Consider the following 12,692-nt stretch of genomic DNA (forward strand, 5'->3'; position numbering starts at 1 on the left):
GTCCGGACCGTGCTACAGTGTTTGCGGGAGCACTGCCTGTAAGCGAAGCTCAGCAAGTGTGAGTTCCATCAGCAGTCAGTGGACTTCCTGGGTCACCGACTCTCTCCTGATGAGGTGCAGATGGATCCTGGGAAGGTGGCAGCGGTTCGGGAGTGGGCGGCACCTCGGAACCGCAAGGACATACAGTGATTCCTGGGGTTCGCCAACTATTACCGGACCTTCATTGCAGATTATGCTCATTGTACCACCCCGTTGACCCGGCTACTGCACCCCAAGACGCCATTTTCCTGGGACAAGGAGGCGGAGGAGGCGTTTCAGGGGTTGAAAGCCTGTTTCCAGAGAGCGCCGATCTTGCAACATCCTGATCCCTCTCGACCTTTTGTGGTAGAGACTGACGCCTCCAGCACAGCTCTCGGTGCCGTCTTGTCCCAGCAGCGCAGACTTGATGCGCCACTGTTACCCTGCGCCTTCTATTCCCGCCAGCGGGAACTGATCAACACTTTGTGTCAGAAGGCAAAACTTGAGTGAGAAAAATGAATTTGTGTTTCCAATGAAATGTCTTCTGTTGGCACAAAAGGAGGGGAATGTCTAAGCAAATGCCCTGAAGAAATGAGAGAGAAGGGCGGGGAAACCTATGGCCAAATTTTTACCAGTAATTTTCAGCAGAATGTCCTTTGATGCCCCACAGTTTACATTGTTGACTTAGTAGTATCGCTTTCACAGGATAAATAATAGCTGTCTGATACTACTACTACTACTACTACTACTACTACTACTACTACTACTACTAATAGCATTCCAATAAAGGAATGCAGAGGCCTATTGCAATCTTTGATCAAGAAACATCACCTCTTTGTTAGATTAGTAAATGTTAAACATAGGAAAAGCAACCCTAAAAGCTATGCAGACCTTTTCTTCAGGCTGTAGTATTGAAATGAAAACACATATGCTCAGAAAAATAATAATAAATGAAATATGTGGAGGCATTTTTTAACCCAATGAAGCTGGGTGTTCTGAGCGGAATGTGGCGCCGTGTGCACAATGCTCAGCCTGAATGCAGATTAAAAGGAAGCGTGTCCACAGCCTCAGCCTTTACTGGAGGGTTCAGGTTACACAAAGCAGGGGCTGAGTGGGAGACAGCAAATAGCAACAAATGATTTCAGCAAGGACATTTTGAATATTGTCACAGATTAGAGAAGGATAAAATGCATCCATATAACATGGTCAGAAGTCATTTCAGGTTGAGCTGGAAGACAGTCGAAACCCAGTTCTCTTTACTCCTCACAGCCAGCGGAGGAACTCGGAGCCAGCAATGGTCATTCCTGCCTATCCCTTCCTCAGAAATGGAAGCAGGGACTTTGTAATTTAGAAGTTTCCCCTCATGTCCTGCTTCCCACAGACATCTGGTTGGCCACTGGAGAACAGGTTGCTGGACTAGATGGGCCACTGGCCTGATGCAGCAGGCTCTTCTTATTTTCTGAAGTTATTTCAAATCATCTTGACAAGAAATCTCAGGCTATGCAGCTGCTTCTTTTTATGAATGTTAATCCTCCCCCGTTGTGCTATTTTCAATATACGAATCACCCCCTTGAAACTGCTATTTGACACATTAGAAAGAACTAGGGATGGAGGAGGAGTTCAGTTTTGTTCACTTTTTAATGAGAAACTACACAGCTCACACTTCTTGAACCAATATGCAAATCGAAATGCAGTTATCCTGAGAAAGTGGCAATTCTCTGAATTTTGTGATGCAGTTGTTCAGTTACAGAACAATTGCAAAAATGTATATACTGTGGTAAAGTATGCATTAAGAGCATATATCAGTGAAAACACCATGCAAGCATGCTTTATTTTAGCCAAAGTGCAAAGAAAAATGTGTATGGTAGGAGAAATTTGCAAGGATGAATTTTCAAGAGATTTTCAAAAATCCCAAACTGATGTGGAGATGTGAGGAACTGAAGAGTGGAAAATGAGACGCTGGGTTGCTGGGAGGAATTGATACTGACAGATTTGCCCACCCCCTATTTAGAACAATTTTTTCCCATGCAAAAGGACCCAGGTTCAGAAGGGGATATATTGGAGATGGGAGACGGGTCCTTATTCCACATCTGGTGGGTAATACTGTGGGTGACCAGCAAATCTGAAACAAAAGAAAAGAGAGTCAACACTCAAGGGTTGGAAGATGTACAAGCAACAAAAATTGATCTGTTGCCAGCCATTGCCTCATGAGACCATTTCACACAGTGCATTGTAAGCTCCCCGAGTTTGCCATCAAATGCCCACTGTCAGGGAACTGCCATCAGAGCCCGAGGGAGAGGGAGGGCTCCAGAGGGCTTCCGGAGAGCGTCCAGGGAGGGAGAGAAGCAGCCCATCTTCTGGGGAAGGAATTCAGCATAGCACCAGTGGAGAAGGGGGGCAGATGTGGGAATCGGCGAGGTGGCTTCATGACTCCTCGCCGGAGACCAGCGGGGAGAGCACGGGTCCACCACTGCCCACACCCTCCCTGCGCAGAAGGCTTCCGCGCAGGGAGAGTAGGCGGCGACTAGGCGTCAAAGAGCTTCTTTGCTGGAAGAAGTTCAAGAAACGCCCACTGACGGATTCTGCCAGCGACTGAAACCGCCACGAAGTGAAGGGCTGTCCAGACAGAAAGGGTTCACCCAGGTAACCTAGCCAGGTGTGGCATCGATTTACGCACGAGCAACCCCTAGAACCATTACACCCACCCTGCTGAATATCTGGGAGGCTGAAATTCAAAATGCACCCCACTCCAACAATGCATGTGGATTCATACAAAGTCTCCACAGTAATTCCTTCTATAATTTCACCTTATTCTCTATGAAGAGAAGAGATGGATGCCAGATATTTTCTTCCTTTTGCTCTCGCAGTGTGAATTCTTGCGTGCACTACTTTTATGTATTTATATGCTTACTATATAAATGTGACTTACATTTCCGCTTTTAAAAAGCTCATGCTTTTGTGAAGGCCATCAATTGATTTCATATCCTCCTCAGACAGCTGGAAAGTAAATGCCTGTCAGGGGAGAAAATAAAATGCTGAGGTGCTTTTACCTCATGCCTTCTTTTTGCACCTCAGAGCTGTGCACCTTTTCCCAGCAACAGAGAAACCAAAGCGAACTTTGCTACCACCTTCCAAAGCTTAATTCCTTCATTTAACAGCTTCAGTCCAGATGTCCTCCCATTGAGGGAATTTTATATGCATAGTAATGTAGGTTTGCAATAGAACAGGAGTGGGGAAACTGTGACCCCCCAGATGTGGATGGACTCCAACTCCCCATCAGTCTCAGCCATCATGTATGATGGTCAGGGATGAGGGAAGTCATAGTCCAGCGAATGAGGTTCTTTAAGCAGTTTATAGCTAAACTACTGAACTTGCTCCCATGGGAGGCCGTGACAGCCACCAACTTGGATGGCTTTAAACATTAGACAAGTTCATGGTGGATAAGAATACTAATGGAAGCTAGTTATGATGGTTGCACTCTGACTTCACGGTCTGAGGCAGTGATTCTTCTGAATACTCACTGCTGGAAACTCCTCCAACTTCTTGAGTCCCCAAACCAAGATGTGCATCTTCGCTCCCGTACTCCTGCATGTGTCATGTGACCCGTGAGATCACAGTGTCCAAATGACCTGCTTTTTCGGTATTGTTTTTAAATGGATTAATATATACTGCTTTACCTGGGCATTTTCCTCAATTCGCTTTCTGGTGTAGGTCTTCACCAGGACCACCAGGCCACGCTGCAGTTGGTAGCGAATAGCCACAAGAGCTGGGGTTTTGTTGTACTTCTTGGCGATCGCAACTAACAGAGGGTCTTCAAGCAGGACAGGAGTGTTTTGATCTATCCTGCCGGAAAGCAACATGGAGAGAAGTGGTGTTTCTGGTGTCCAGAATATAAAAATCTCACTCTAAAATTAATACAGTATTGGCCTAGTCCATGCAAAATACACTAAATATTTTGTATTTAAAGCTTGGTTAGTGGATTTGAACTAATAGAAGTTTTTAGTATCGTGCTCTACCCCCTCCACCAATAAATCGCAAACTCATAGGTTGCACATGGATCATTCTGTAGCCAAAATGGTAGCATCTGTGCACAAAAAAGAGGTTTTTCCTTTGCTTAAGTACAATCAGTACTGGGGAGGGGGACACCTAAGTCTGGAAAGAAAGGCCCAAAGAATCCTGCGTGCCTGCTGGAGAGCTGATGTTCGAATGAAATGGAGGATCCTGGAGGAATGCACAGCTCATTGTCTTGAAGGAGAACTCAATATTTCTTGCTGGTCCCACTTGTTAAAAATAAGCATTTAAGTGGCTTCCAATATAGATAAAAACAATACAATTCAAAATTCTGAGACACACGAAACAAGCTATGTAAAAAGAGAAATGCTATAATTATTTACAGTAAATGTAAGCCTGGATACAGGGTCCTTTCATCTCTGCCATTCTACTGCTTAAAGCAACATTAAACATAATATAAATATGATTGAAAAACAGCACAAAATTTCAGAAGCAGAAATTATTAAATAGCTTCCTGCCCGCAACATTTAAAAACATACGTTTGGGAGAAGTCAAGCAGTTATATATATAAAAAACCCTTCAGCAATGGGAAGGTTTCTGAGAATGTCTAAAATGGGAGGGGAAGAGCTTTGTAGATCTCTCTGTGGAATGATTTCCCCAATTGTGGGGCCACTACAGAAAAGGTCCTGGTGCTGGTATTCACCACGATGCTCTTTATTAATTGTGGGGCCCAGAATGCAAACTAAAGAGCTGATCTGGATGCTGGGGAATAGTGGGCATAGGTGGTGCCTGAGGTGGTCCCCAAATGTTTTGGCTTCATCTCTTACCATCTTGGGTCCCTTTGGGATCCCAGGACACTATATCCTTCCAGGATGATATTGTTTGACTTGCAGAAGGCCAGCAGCTTGCTTTGGTTCCGATAAGGATGGCATTCAACCTGCAGATTCAAAATCCCCCAACACAACCCCAAAGTGAGAATTCAGATGAAACAAAGAATACCGTGAAAGACAGAAAAGCAGAACCATGCTATTATTTCTTGAAATATCCCAGTGTTACTTTTCTTAAAGTGTGTGTTATTTTCTGATCTATCAGAATCTTTAGAGGACCATTCTTGCATTGGTGGTTTCCATTGCCACGCTCCTCATCCGTGAAATATGTGTTAGTTGAAGATGGGGACAGGGCTTATTCCCCCACAATCTCCTGTCACTCCAGCCCTGTTGAGTCATTATACCCAAAGAAGAAATATCCTGGGCACACTGTCCTGCCTGCAGTGTCTCTATTTCTGCCCACTCAGTCTCTGAATTTTCTACGTTGAGCAGAAAGGTCTGATGGGGGATTTGCCTGGCTTTCCATCAAGCGGAGCAGATGCCTCTATATCAGGCTTCCACAACCTTGGCCCTTCAGATGTTTTGAGACTACAATTCCCATCATCCCTGACCACTGGTCCTGCTACCTAGGGATCATGGGAGTTGTAGGCCAAAAACACCCGGAAGGGCCAGAGTTTGAGGAAGCCTGCTCTATATCATCTTTATCAGGCTCTCAAAAAACTTCAGTCTCATTGGTTACATGATATACACCAGTGTCCAAGTGAATCAGTGCTGCTTGGGTGCAACAGCTTTGCCCAGATGCCTAACTCAAAAGCCCTTCGTTCCCCAATTGAGAACTTCCAGAGTCCCCACAAGAGGCTGTGTGGGCCCTGACTGCTTGCAGATCTCCTTCTCCCTGAGATGCCTTTTTCACACATTATGGACTTCTCTATACTTTCTTCTGTCTGAGGATTAAGAGGTCTTAATTAAATGAGAACCCATTACTGGTTCCTGGAATTTAGGGGAGTCCACCCCACAACTGTGACTTGGTCTGCAACCTTATAACCTTAAGCAAGTTTTTTCAGGGAATGGCTGTGTTCATCAAAACAAAGGTCCTCTCACAAAAGAGCTTAAATAAAGAAGCTTTCAACCATGCTTGGAACAACCCCCTAAAAAAAGCAATCACACTTGACCTGGTTTATCACTGGCTTGTATTTCAATCCTGGCTTGTTCAGGATCATTTCCAGCTGCTGACGGGTGAAGTTGGACACTCCGATGGACCTCACCAAGCCGGCATCTTTGCACGCCTCCATTGCCTGGCAAAGAAAGCACAACATGTTTGTTGAGTGGTGTTTGTTGAATAGCTGAGACCACACTCCCCCCCCCCAGGTTAAGATTGGAGGCTAACTCATATACTCCCAAGAGTGTGCAATAATTCACCAGCTCTCATAGGTGCCATTGTGTGAGTCATTGTTCTGGACATGCTTCCTCTGGTGCAAGGCTACTGTGCTCTGTATCCGAATGACTCAAGGGCTGGATTTCCTAATCCCAGGCACCTACCTCCCATGTCTGACGAAGATCTACGTTGTCAAAAATTGGTTTTTTGTCTTCTCCCACGGGAAATAAATCTGGTCCAGGCTGGAAAAGAAGGAGGCGGAGGGAATAACTGCTGGTCAGGCCTAGAAGTTCTCTTATCTCTGTAATACAGGCCTAGAAGTTCTCTTATCTCTGTAATACTATCTAATATTAATGGACAGTGATAAAAAAGGGAGTTCACCTTGCAGAGGTTGATACCACAGTGCAGGGATCTGTGGGAAACACAAGTAACAAGCACAGGTCTGTCTCCCCATCTCTCCAACCCATTTTTCTTCCCTTGCTCCCTCGACAAGTCCTGCTCTGCCCATGATTTCTTCCGTATGATGCCTATGTGGTTAATGTAATCATTATATGCAAAGGTTTTCTTTAACTGGCATGTTTCTCCCCCCAAATCTGGGATCGATCATTCTTTGGGATATTCCCAGGGGAACTGAAGGAGGCAGTGGTGTGCCCGCTCTTAAAGAAAACATCATTAGATCCCTTAGATCTATCCAATTACTGCCCGGTTTCGAATCTTCCATTCCTGAGTAAGGTGATTGAGAGAGTGGTTGCTGAACAGCTTGGCAGGTTTCTGGATGAAACATCGGCTCTGGATCCATTCTAGTCCGGCTTCCGGGCTGGTCATGGGACCGAGACGGCTCTGGTTGCCCTAACAGATGATCTCTGCAGGCAGCTGGATCAAGGCGGGTCGGGGCTGCTGATCCTTCTAGACCTGTCAGCAGCCTTCGACATGGTCGATTACGAACTCCTTGCCGACGTGGGGATCCAGGGCACAGTCCTTCAATGGCTGTGCTTGTTTCTCTCTGGTCAGGGACAGAGGGTGGCGCTTGGGGGGGAATTGTCATCGCGCCACTCCTTGGTGTGTGGAGTGCCTCAGAGTGCGATTCTCTCCCCGATGCTTTTTAACATCTTTATGCGCCCCCTCGCCCAGCTTGTCTGGAGTTTTGGGCTGGGTTGCCATCAGTATGCCGATGACACCCAACTGTTGATGGATGGCCATCCTGACTCGGCCCCAGACACACTGACCAGATGTCTGGAAGCTGTGGCTGGATGGTTACGTGGGAGTCGGTTGAAGTTAAATCCTTCGAAGACAGAGGTCCTCTGGCTGGGACGGGACGATATGGGATTGAGGGGGCAACTCCCATCTCTTGCGGGGGTGCAATTAGTGCCAGCACCGTCCGTTAAGAGTTTGGGTGTAATCTTTGACACCTCCCTCTCCATGGAGGCGCAGATTACAGCTATAACAAAGGCGGCATTTTTTCATCTCCGCCAAGCTAAGCAGTTGGCTCCTTATCTCTCTCGCCCTGACCTAGCCACTGTGATCCACGCGACGGTCACCTCCAGACTGGATTATTGTAACTCGCTCTACGTGGGGCTGCCCTTGAGACTGACCCAGAAACTCCAACGGGTGCAGAATGCCACGGCGAGACTCCTTATGGGGTCTTCGCTGCGAGATCACATTCATCCGGTACTATACCAGCTGCACTGGCTCCCGGTGGAGTACAGGATTAGATTTAAGGTGCTGGTTTTAACCTTTAAAGCCCTATACGGCTTAGGACCCTCGTACCTACGGGACCGCCTCTCCTGGTATGTTCCACAGAGGAACTTACGGTCTGCAAATAAAAACATCCTGAAGGTCCCAGGCCACAGAGAGGTTAGGCTGGCCTCAACTAGAGCCAGGGCTTTCTCGGCTGCGGCTCCAATCTGGTGGAACGCTCTGTCACAAGAGACTAGGGCCCAGCGGGACCTGACATCTTTCTGCAGGGCCTGTAAGACAGAGCTGTTCCACCAGGCCTTTGGTCAGGGCGCAGCCTGACTCCCTCCTCTGGCAATCTGCACAGAATTTTTGTTTAATGGTTGCCATCTATTTGATTTTAATTAATTCTTATAATGAAATGTTTTTAGAATGTTGGATTATTTGATTGTTGTTAGCCGCCCTGAGCCCAGCTTTGGCTGGGGAGGGCGGGATATAAATAAAATTTATTATTATTATTATTATTTGATTAAGATATGTTCTAGCAGAGAATTGTCAGCATCTCTAGGAAATGACGATTTCCAATGTTCCTTCAGGGAATAAAATATTTTTAGCAGGCTCTCCCCCAACACATTTAAATATTGTACTCAATACTTGCATTATGACATCAATAATTATTTACCTTCATAGAATACGGATTGTGAATTATGAACAGATCCATGTAGTCAAACTGGAGTTTCTTCAGCGATTCTTCTAAGCATTTCCTAACTAGCTCAGGGCGGTGGAAGGTACTCCAAAGCTGTCAAATATATAAAGATATTTATATTTTCACACAGCCATAGAGTTTTTGGGTCTCGGGACAAATTAGCTGTGGTGGCAGATGACTATTGTGGTGTGCACAGTGTTAAGGGCAAACTCAAATATTGTTCTGAAGAGTATTTTGAATTGCTGTGGTGAGGTAAAGCAATTTTTAAGCCATTATTGATTATAAATAATATATTTACTATTTATTTATTAAATTTCTATATTGTCCTTCATCAAAAGATCTCAGGGTGGTTCACAAGATAAAAGCACAAATAAATAGTCAAAACAGAAGCAACAAAACAGGAATCCCTCCTCCCACAGACAGGTTTAAAAAGGGTGTAGAATATTAATAAGCCAAAGGCCTCATTAAAGGTGAACATTTTCGCATGGCGCCTAGAGGTGTATAATGAACTTCCCTGCAGAGAGCATTCCCCAAATGGGGAGCCATGCAGAAAAGGCCCTGTTCTCGTTTTGCCGCCCTCTGAGTCTCACATGGAGGAGCATACAAAGCAGAGCCTCAGAGGATGAATGCAGAATCTGGGTAGGTTTATAAACGGAGAGGCATTTTGCTCTGATTTCGTTAAATAATTTCTGTGAAATTGCATCATGATGCAGGCACTATGTTTTACTCATTTTTTGTAAAAATCATTGCCAAACTCACTCACTTTTCCAGTGTAGAAAATGTCTTCCCTTTTTACTGTTCCATCTGAAATCTTCGCACGAACGGCCCGCCCAACTTGCTCCTCAGTCTGGTATACATATGCGCCATCAATATGACGGAAGCCGAATTCTATTGCTATCTTTGTAGCCTCCTCACACTTGCTTTTTTGATTCTGACAGTTGAAAAGGTGAAAAAGTTAGTCAAGGTTTCTGCCACAGTGGAGAAATTTATATCAAAGTAACACTGATTGTCGGTGGACATTGTCAAACCAGACCTGAGTCATCAAATAAAAATAAAGAAAAAACATGTGAAAAAGTGATTTATATGCGTTGTATTATGCCTAATAACATTGTGCCACCGAATGGCATGCAGGATTTAAAACGAGCAATCAATTAACTTGTCAGTTATTTTGGTTCAAACAGTGGAACACTGTTGACACATACAGTTTGTAGAATGCTCTTTTTAAAAAATCGTTTAATGTTTGTGAAAGACAGTAGATGAGATATCCAAGAAGGGATTGAGGAAGTCTCTTCGTCAGCATGTATGTCTTTGTATAAAATAGATTCTACCCTCACTTTATATGTGAATGGAGCAGACATATGAATTGGAAAAAGGGAAAAAGGAAAATTCCTTCAAAAAAACTGAGTGGTAGCTTTTATTTAGTAAATTCATGATATTCCTAGACATTAATTTAATTATATAACAAGAATCGACACCAATCCCTTCATTTGCATTACTGGTGATATGGAATGGACCAAATGAAGATGGTTTGGATAAAGAATTGATTTTATATTTATTGTTAGTGTCCAGAATAGTTAGCTAATGCCTGGTGAGTTTGGATAATATTGTTACTCCCAACAAAACTAATAGTGGGCACTTATAGTTCTATAGAAATATTTTTGAAAATATCACTAGAAATTTTGCACTGGGGACTGTGAATCCTGCAGCAACTCACACTGGAAACTGTTTCTCAGCTACAAACCATCCAAGTCTTGCACAAAACATTATTTGCTCCTGAATCTGCTGGCTCAGGACCCTTGTTGAATGAGAAGCAGCGCTTTATGCACTGCAAGGGATCTGTTGCATTCTCGGCTGCTGTGACCCAAGAAGTTCTTATGCACAAATGGATTCTCAGATCGGGTGAGGTATCGCATGCTGTGCTTTGCAATGGATGAAGCACTCTGCAGCTGGCAGGCATTTTGCTCTTCAAAAACAAGTTACAACAATCTGAGAGTTAAATGTGTTACTTACAGCATCCGGAGTATAGGTTCCAAAACCCAATACGGGGATTTTGTTCCCATCATTCATTGTAATGCCACGGTCTTTGCTAAGTTCCATTTCCTGCTTCTGTGCTTGTTCAGTTCTTGGCTGCAGGCTGAAACTGATCAACACTCTTGTGGCAAAAGGAAAAATTCGAGTGAGAAAAATGAAGGTTGTGTTTCCAATAAAATGCCTTCTGTTGGCACAAAAGGAGGGGCTTGTCTAAGCAAATGCCCTGAAGTAATGAGAGAGAAGGGCGGGGAAACCTATGGCCAACCTTTTATCAGTAACCTTCAGCAGAATGTCCTTGTTGACTTAGCAGCATTGCTTTCACAGGATAAAAAATAGCTGGGTGTTCCAAGGGCCAGAAGAACACACAAAGAATGTAAGGAAAGAAAGGACCGTATGAATAAGATCCCAAACTGCCTCTGGCTGTGTACACTTTGCCAGCACATGTAAAACACATTTGATGTGCACGACATTCCCCGAATAATCCTGGGAACTCAGATTTGTTAAAGATGCTGGGAATGATAGCTTTGTAAAATGTCTTCTGTTGGCATGATAGGAGGGGAGTGCTTAAATACTCTGAAGAAATGAGAGAGAAGGGCGGGGAAACTTTGGCCAACTTTTTATCAGTGATTTTCAGCAGAATGCCCTTTGCTACACCTGCAGCTTTCATTGTTGAATTAGCAGCATTATAGCTGTATTACTATTATTATTATTATTATTATTATTCCAGTAAAGCAATGCAGAGGCTTATTGCAATCTTCAATCAAGAAACTTCACCTCTTAGTTAGATCAGTAAATGTTAGACATATGAAAAGCAAGCCTAAAAGCTATGCAAACCTTTTCTTCAGGCTGTAGTATTGAAGTGAAAACACATATGCTCTGAAACAAAATAATAAATAAAATATGTGGAGGCATCTGTTAAGCCAAAGAAGCTGGGTGTTCTGAGTGCCAATGAACACACAAAGGATGTAAGGAAGGAAAGGAGCATACAAATAAGATCCCAAACTGCTTCTGGCTGTGTACACTTTGCCAGCACATGTAAAACACATTTGATGTGCACGACATTCCCCAAAGAATCCTGGGAACTGAGATTTGTTAAAGATGCTGGGAATGGGAGCTTTGGGAGGGGTAAACTACAGTTCCCAGAATTCTTTTCGAGGGGTCATGTGCTTTAAAAGTGCTCCAAATCATAGGATCATAGAAATGTGGACTTGGAAGGGACAGTGAGGATCATCTAGTTCAACCCCTTGCAATGCAGGAATCGTTCGCCCACCGTGGGGCCCAAACCCACAATGCTGAGATTCGAGTCTCATGCTGTACCAACTGAGCTGTCCCTCAGGTGTGTTTGTTTACACAGTCGTCTTCTGGTTTGGAGTAAACAGCATCAGAATGCAATGCACCATAAGAAAGGTTAGGGTGGATAAAGGATGTGGAATGTGGCGCCGTGTGCACAGTGCTCAGCCTGAATGCAGATTAAAAGGAAGAGTGTCCACAGCCTCAGCCTTTACTGGAGGGGCTGAGTGGGAGACAGCAAGTAGCAACAAATGATTTCGGCAAGGACATTTTGAATATTGTTACAGATTCCAGAGAATAGAATGCATGCGTATAACATGGTCAGAAGTCATTTCAGGTCAAGCTGGCAGACAATCAAAACCCTGTGCCCTTAAATCCTCACAGCCAGCAGAGGACCTCAGAGCCAGCAATGGTCATTCCTGCCCATCCCTTCCTCAGAAGTGGAAGCAGCGACTTTGTAATTTAGAAGTTTCCCATCATGTCCTGCCCTCCGACCAGATGTCAAAGAGAAAAACAACTACCAGATTTTTAGAAGACATTTGAAGACAACCCTGTTTAGGGAAGCTTTTAGGGAAGAATAGAATAGAATAGAATAGAATAGAATAGAATAGAATAGAATAGAATAGAATAGACTTTATTTGCATAGCCAACAGGCCATTGCATCGAAGGACAGACAAAAACAAAAATGCATTACGGAAATAGTTATCATAAAATAATCTCAGTACTTAAAACTTGGCAGAGGTAATGATAATAATAATAA

At 44.1% G+C, this 12,692-nt stretch overlaps 1 protein-coding gene across 3 annotated transcripts in view; it reads right to left on the reverse strand.

Moving 5' to 3' along the window:
* Positions 1–1,637: 1,637 nt before the first annotated feature.
* Positions 1,638–12,692, reverse strand: part of LOC128421905 (aldo-keto reductase family 1 member C3-like) — a 33,519-nt gene continuing 22,464 nt past the window's right edge. The window contains exons 2-10 of one of the 3 annotated variants that reach the window (XM_053405230.1): positions 10,622–10,744; positions 9,375–9,542; positions 8,588–8,704; positions 6,396–6,473; positions 6,029–6,151; positions 4,857–4,966; positions 3,696–3,861; positions 2,948–3,030; positions 1,638–2,140 (exon numbers count right to left, since the gene is read on the reverse strand). In XM_053405230.1, coding sequence (XP_053261205.1) covers positions 2,098–2,140; positions 2,948–3,030; positions 3,696–3,861; positions 4,857–4,966; positions 6,029–6,151; positions 6,396–6,473; positions 8,588–8,704; positions 9,375–9,542; positions 10,622–10,708 — 975 coding nt within the window. In that variant the 5' untranslated portion in view covers positions 10,709–10,744 and the 3' untranslated portion in view covers positions 1,638–2,097. Of the gene's footprint in view, positions 2,141–2,947; positions 3,031–3,695; positions 3,862–4,856; positions 4,967–6,028; positions 6,152–6,395; positions 6,474–8,587; positions 8,705–9,374; positions 9,543–10,621; positions 10,913–12,692 lie in introns of those variants that run through there. The other 2 variants (XM_053405228.1, XM_053405231.1) reach the window with 2 other exon arrangements.

Source organism: Podarcis raffonei, chromosome 10 (genome assembly GCF_027172205.1).
Source record: "Podarcis raffonei isolate rPodRaf1 chromosome 10, rPodRaf1.pri, whole genome shotgun sequence".
Classification (NCBI taxonomy): Eukaryota; Metazoa; Chordata; class Lepidosauria; order Squamata; family Lacertidae; genus Podarcis; species Podarcis raffonei.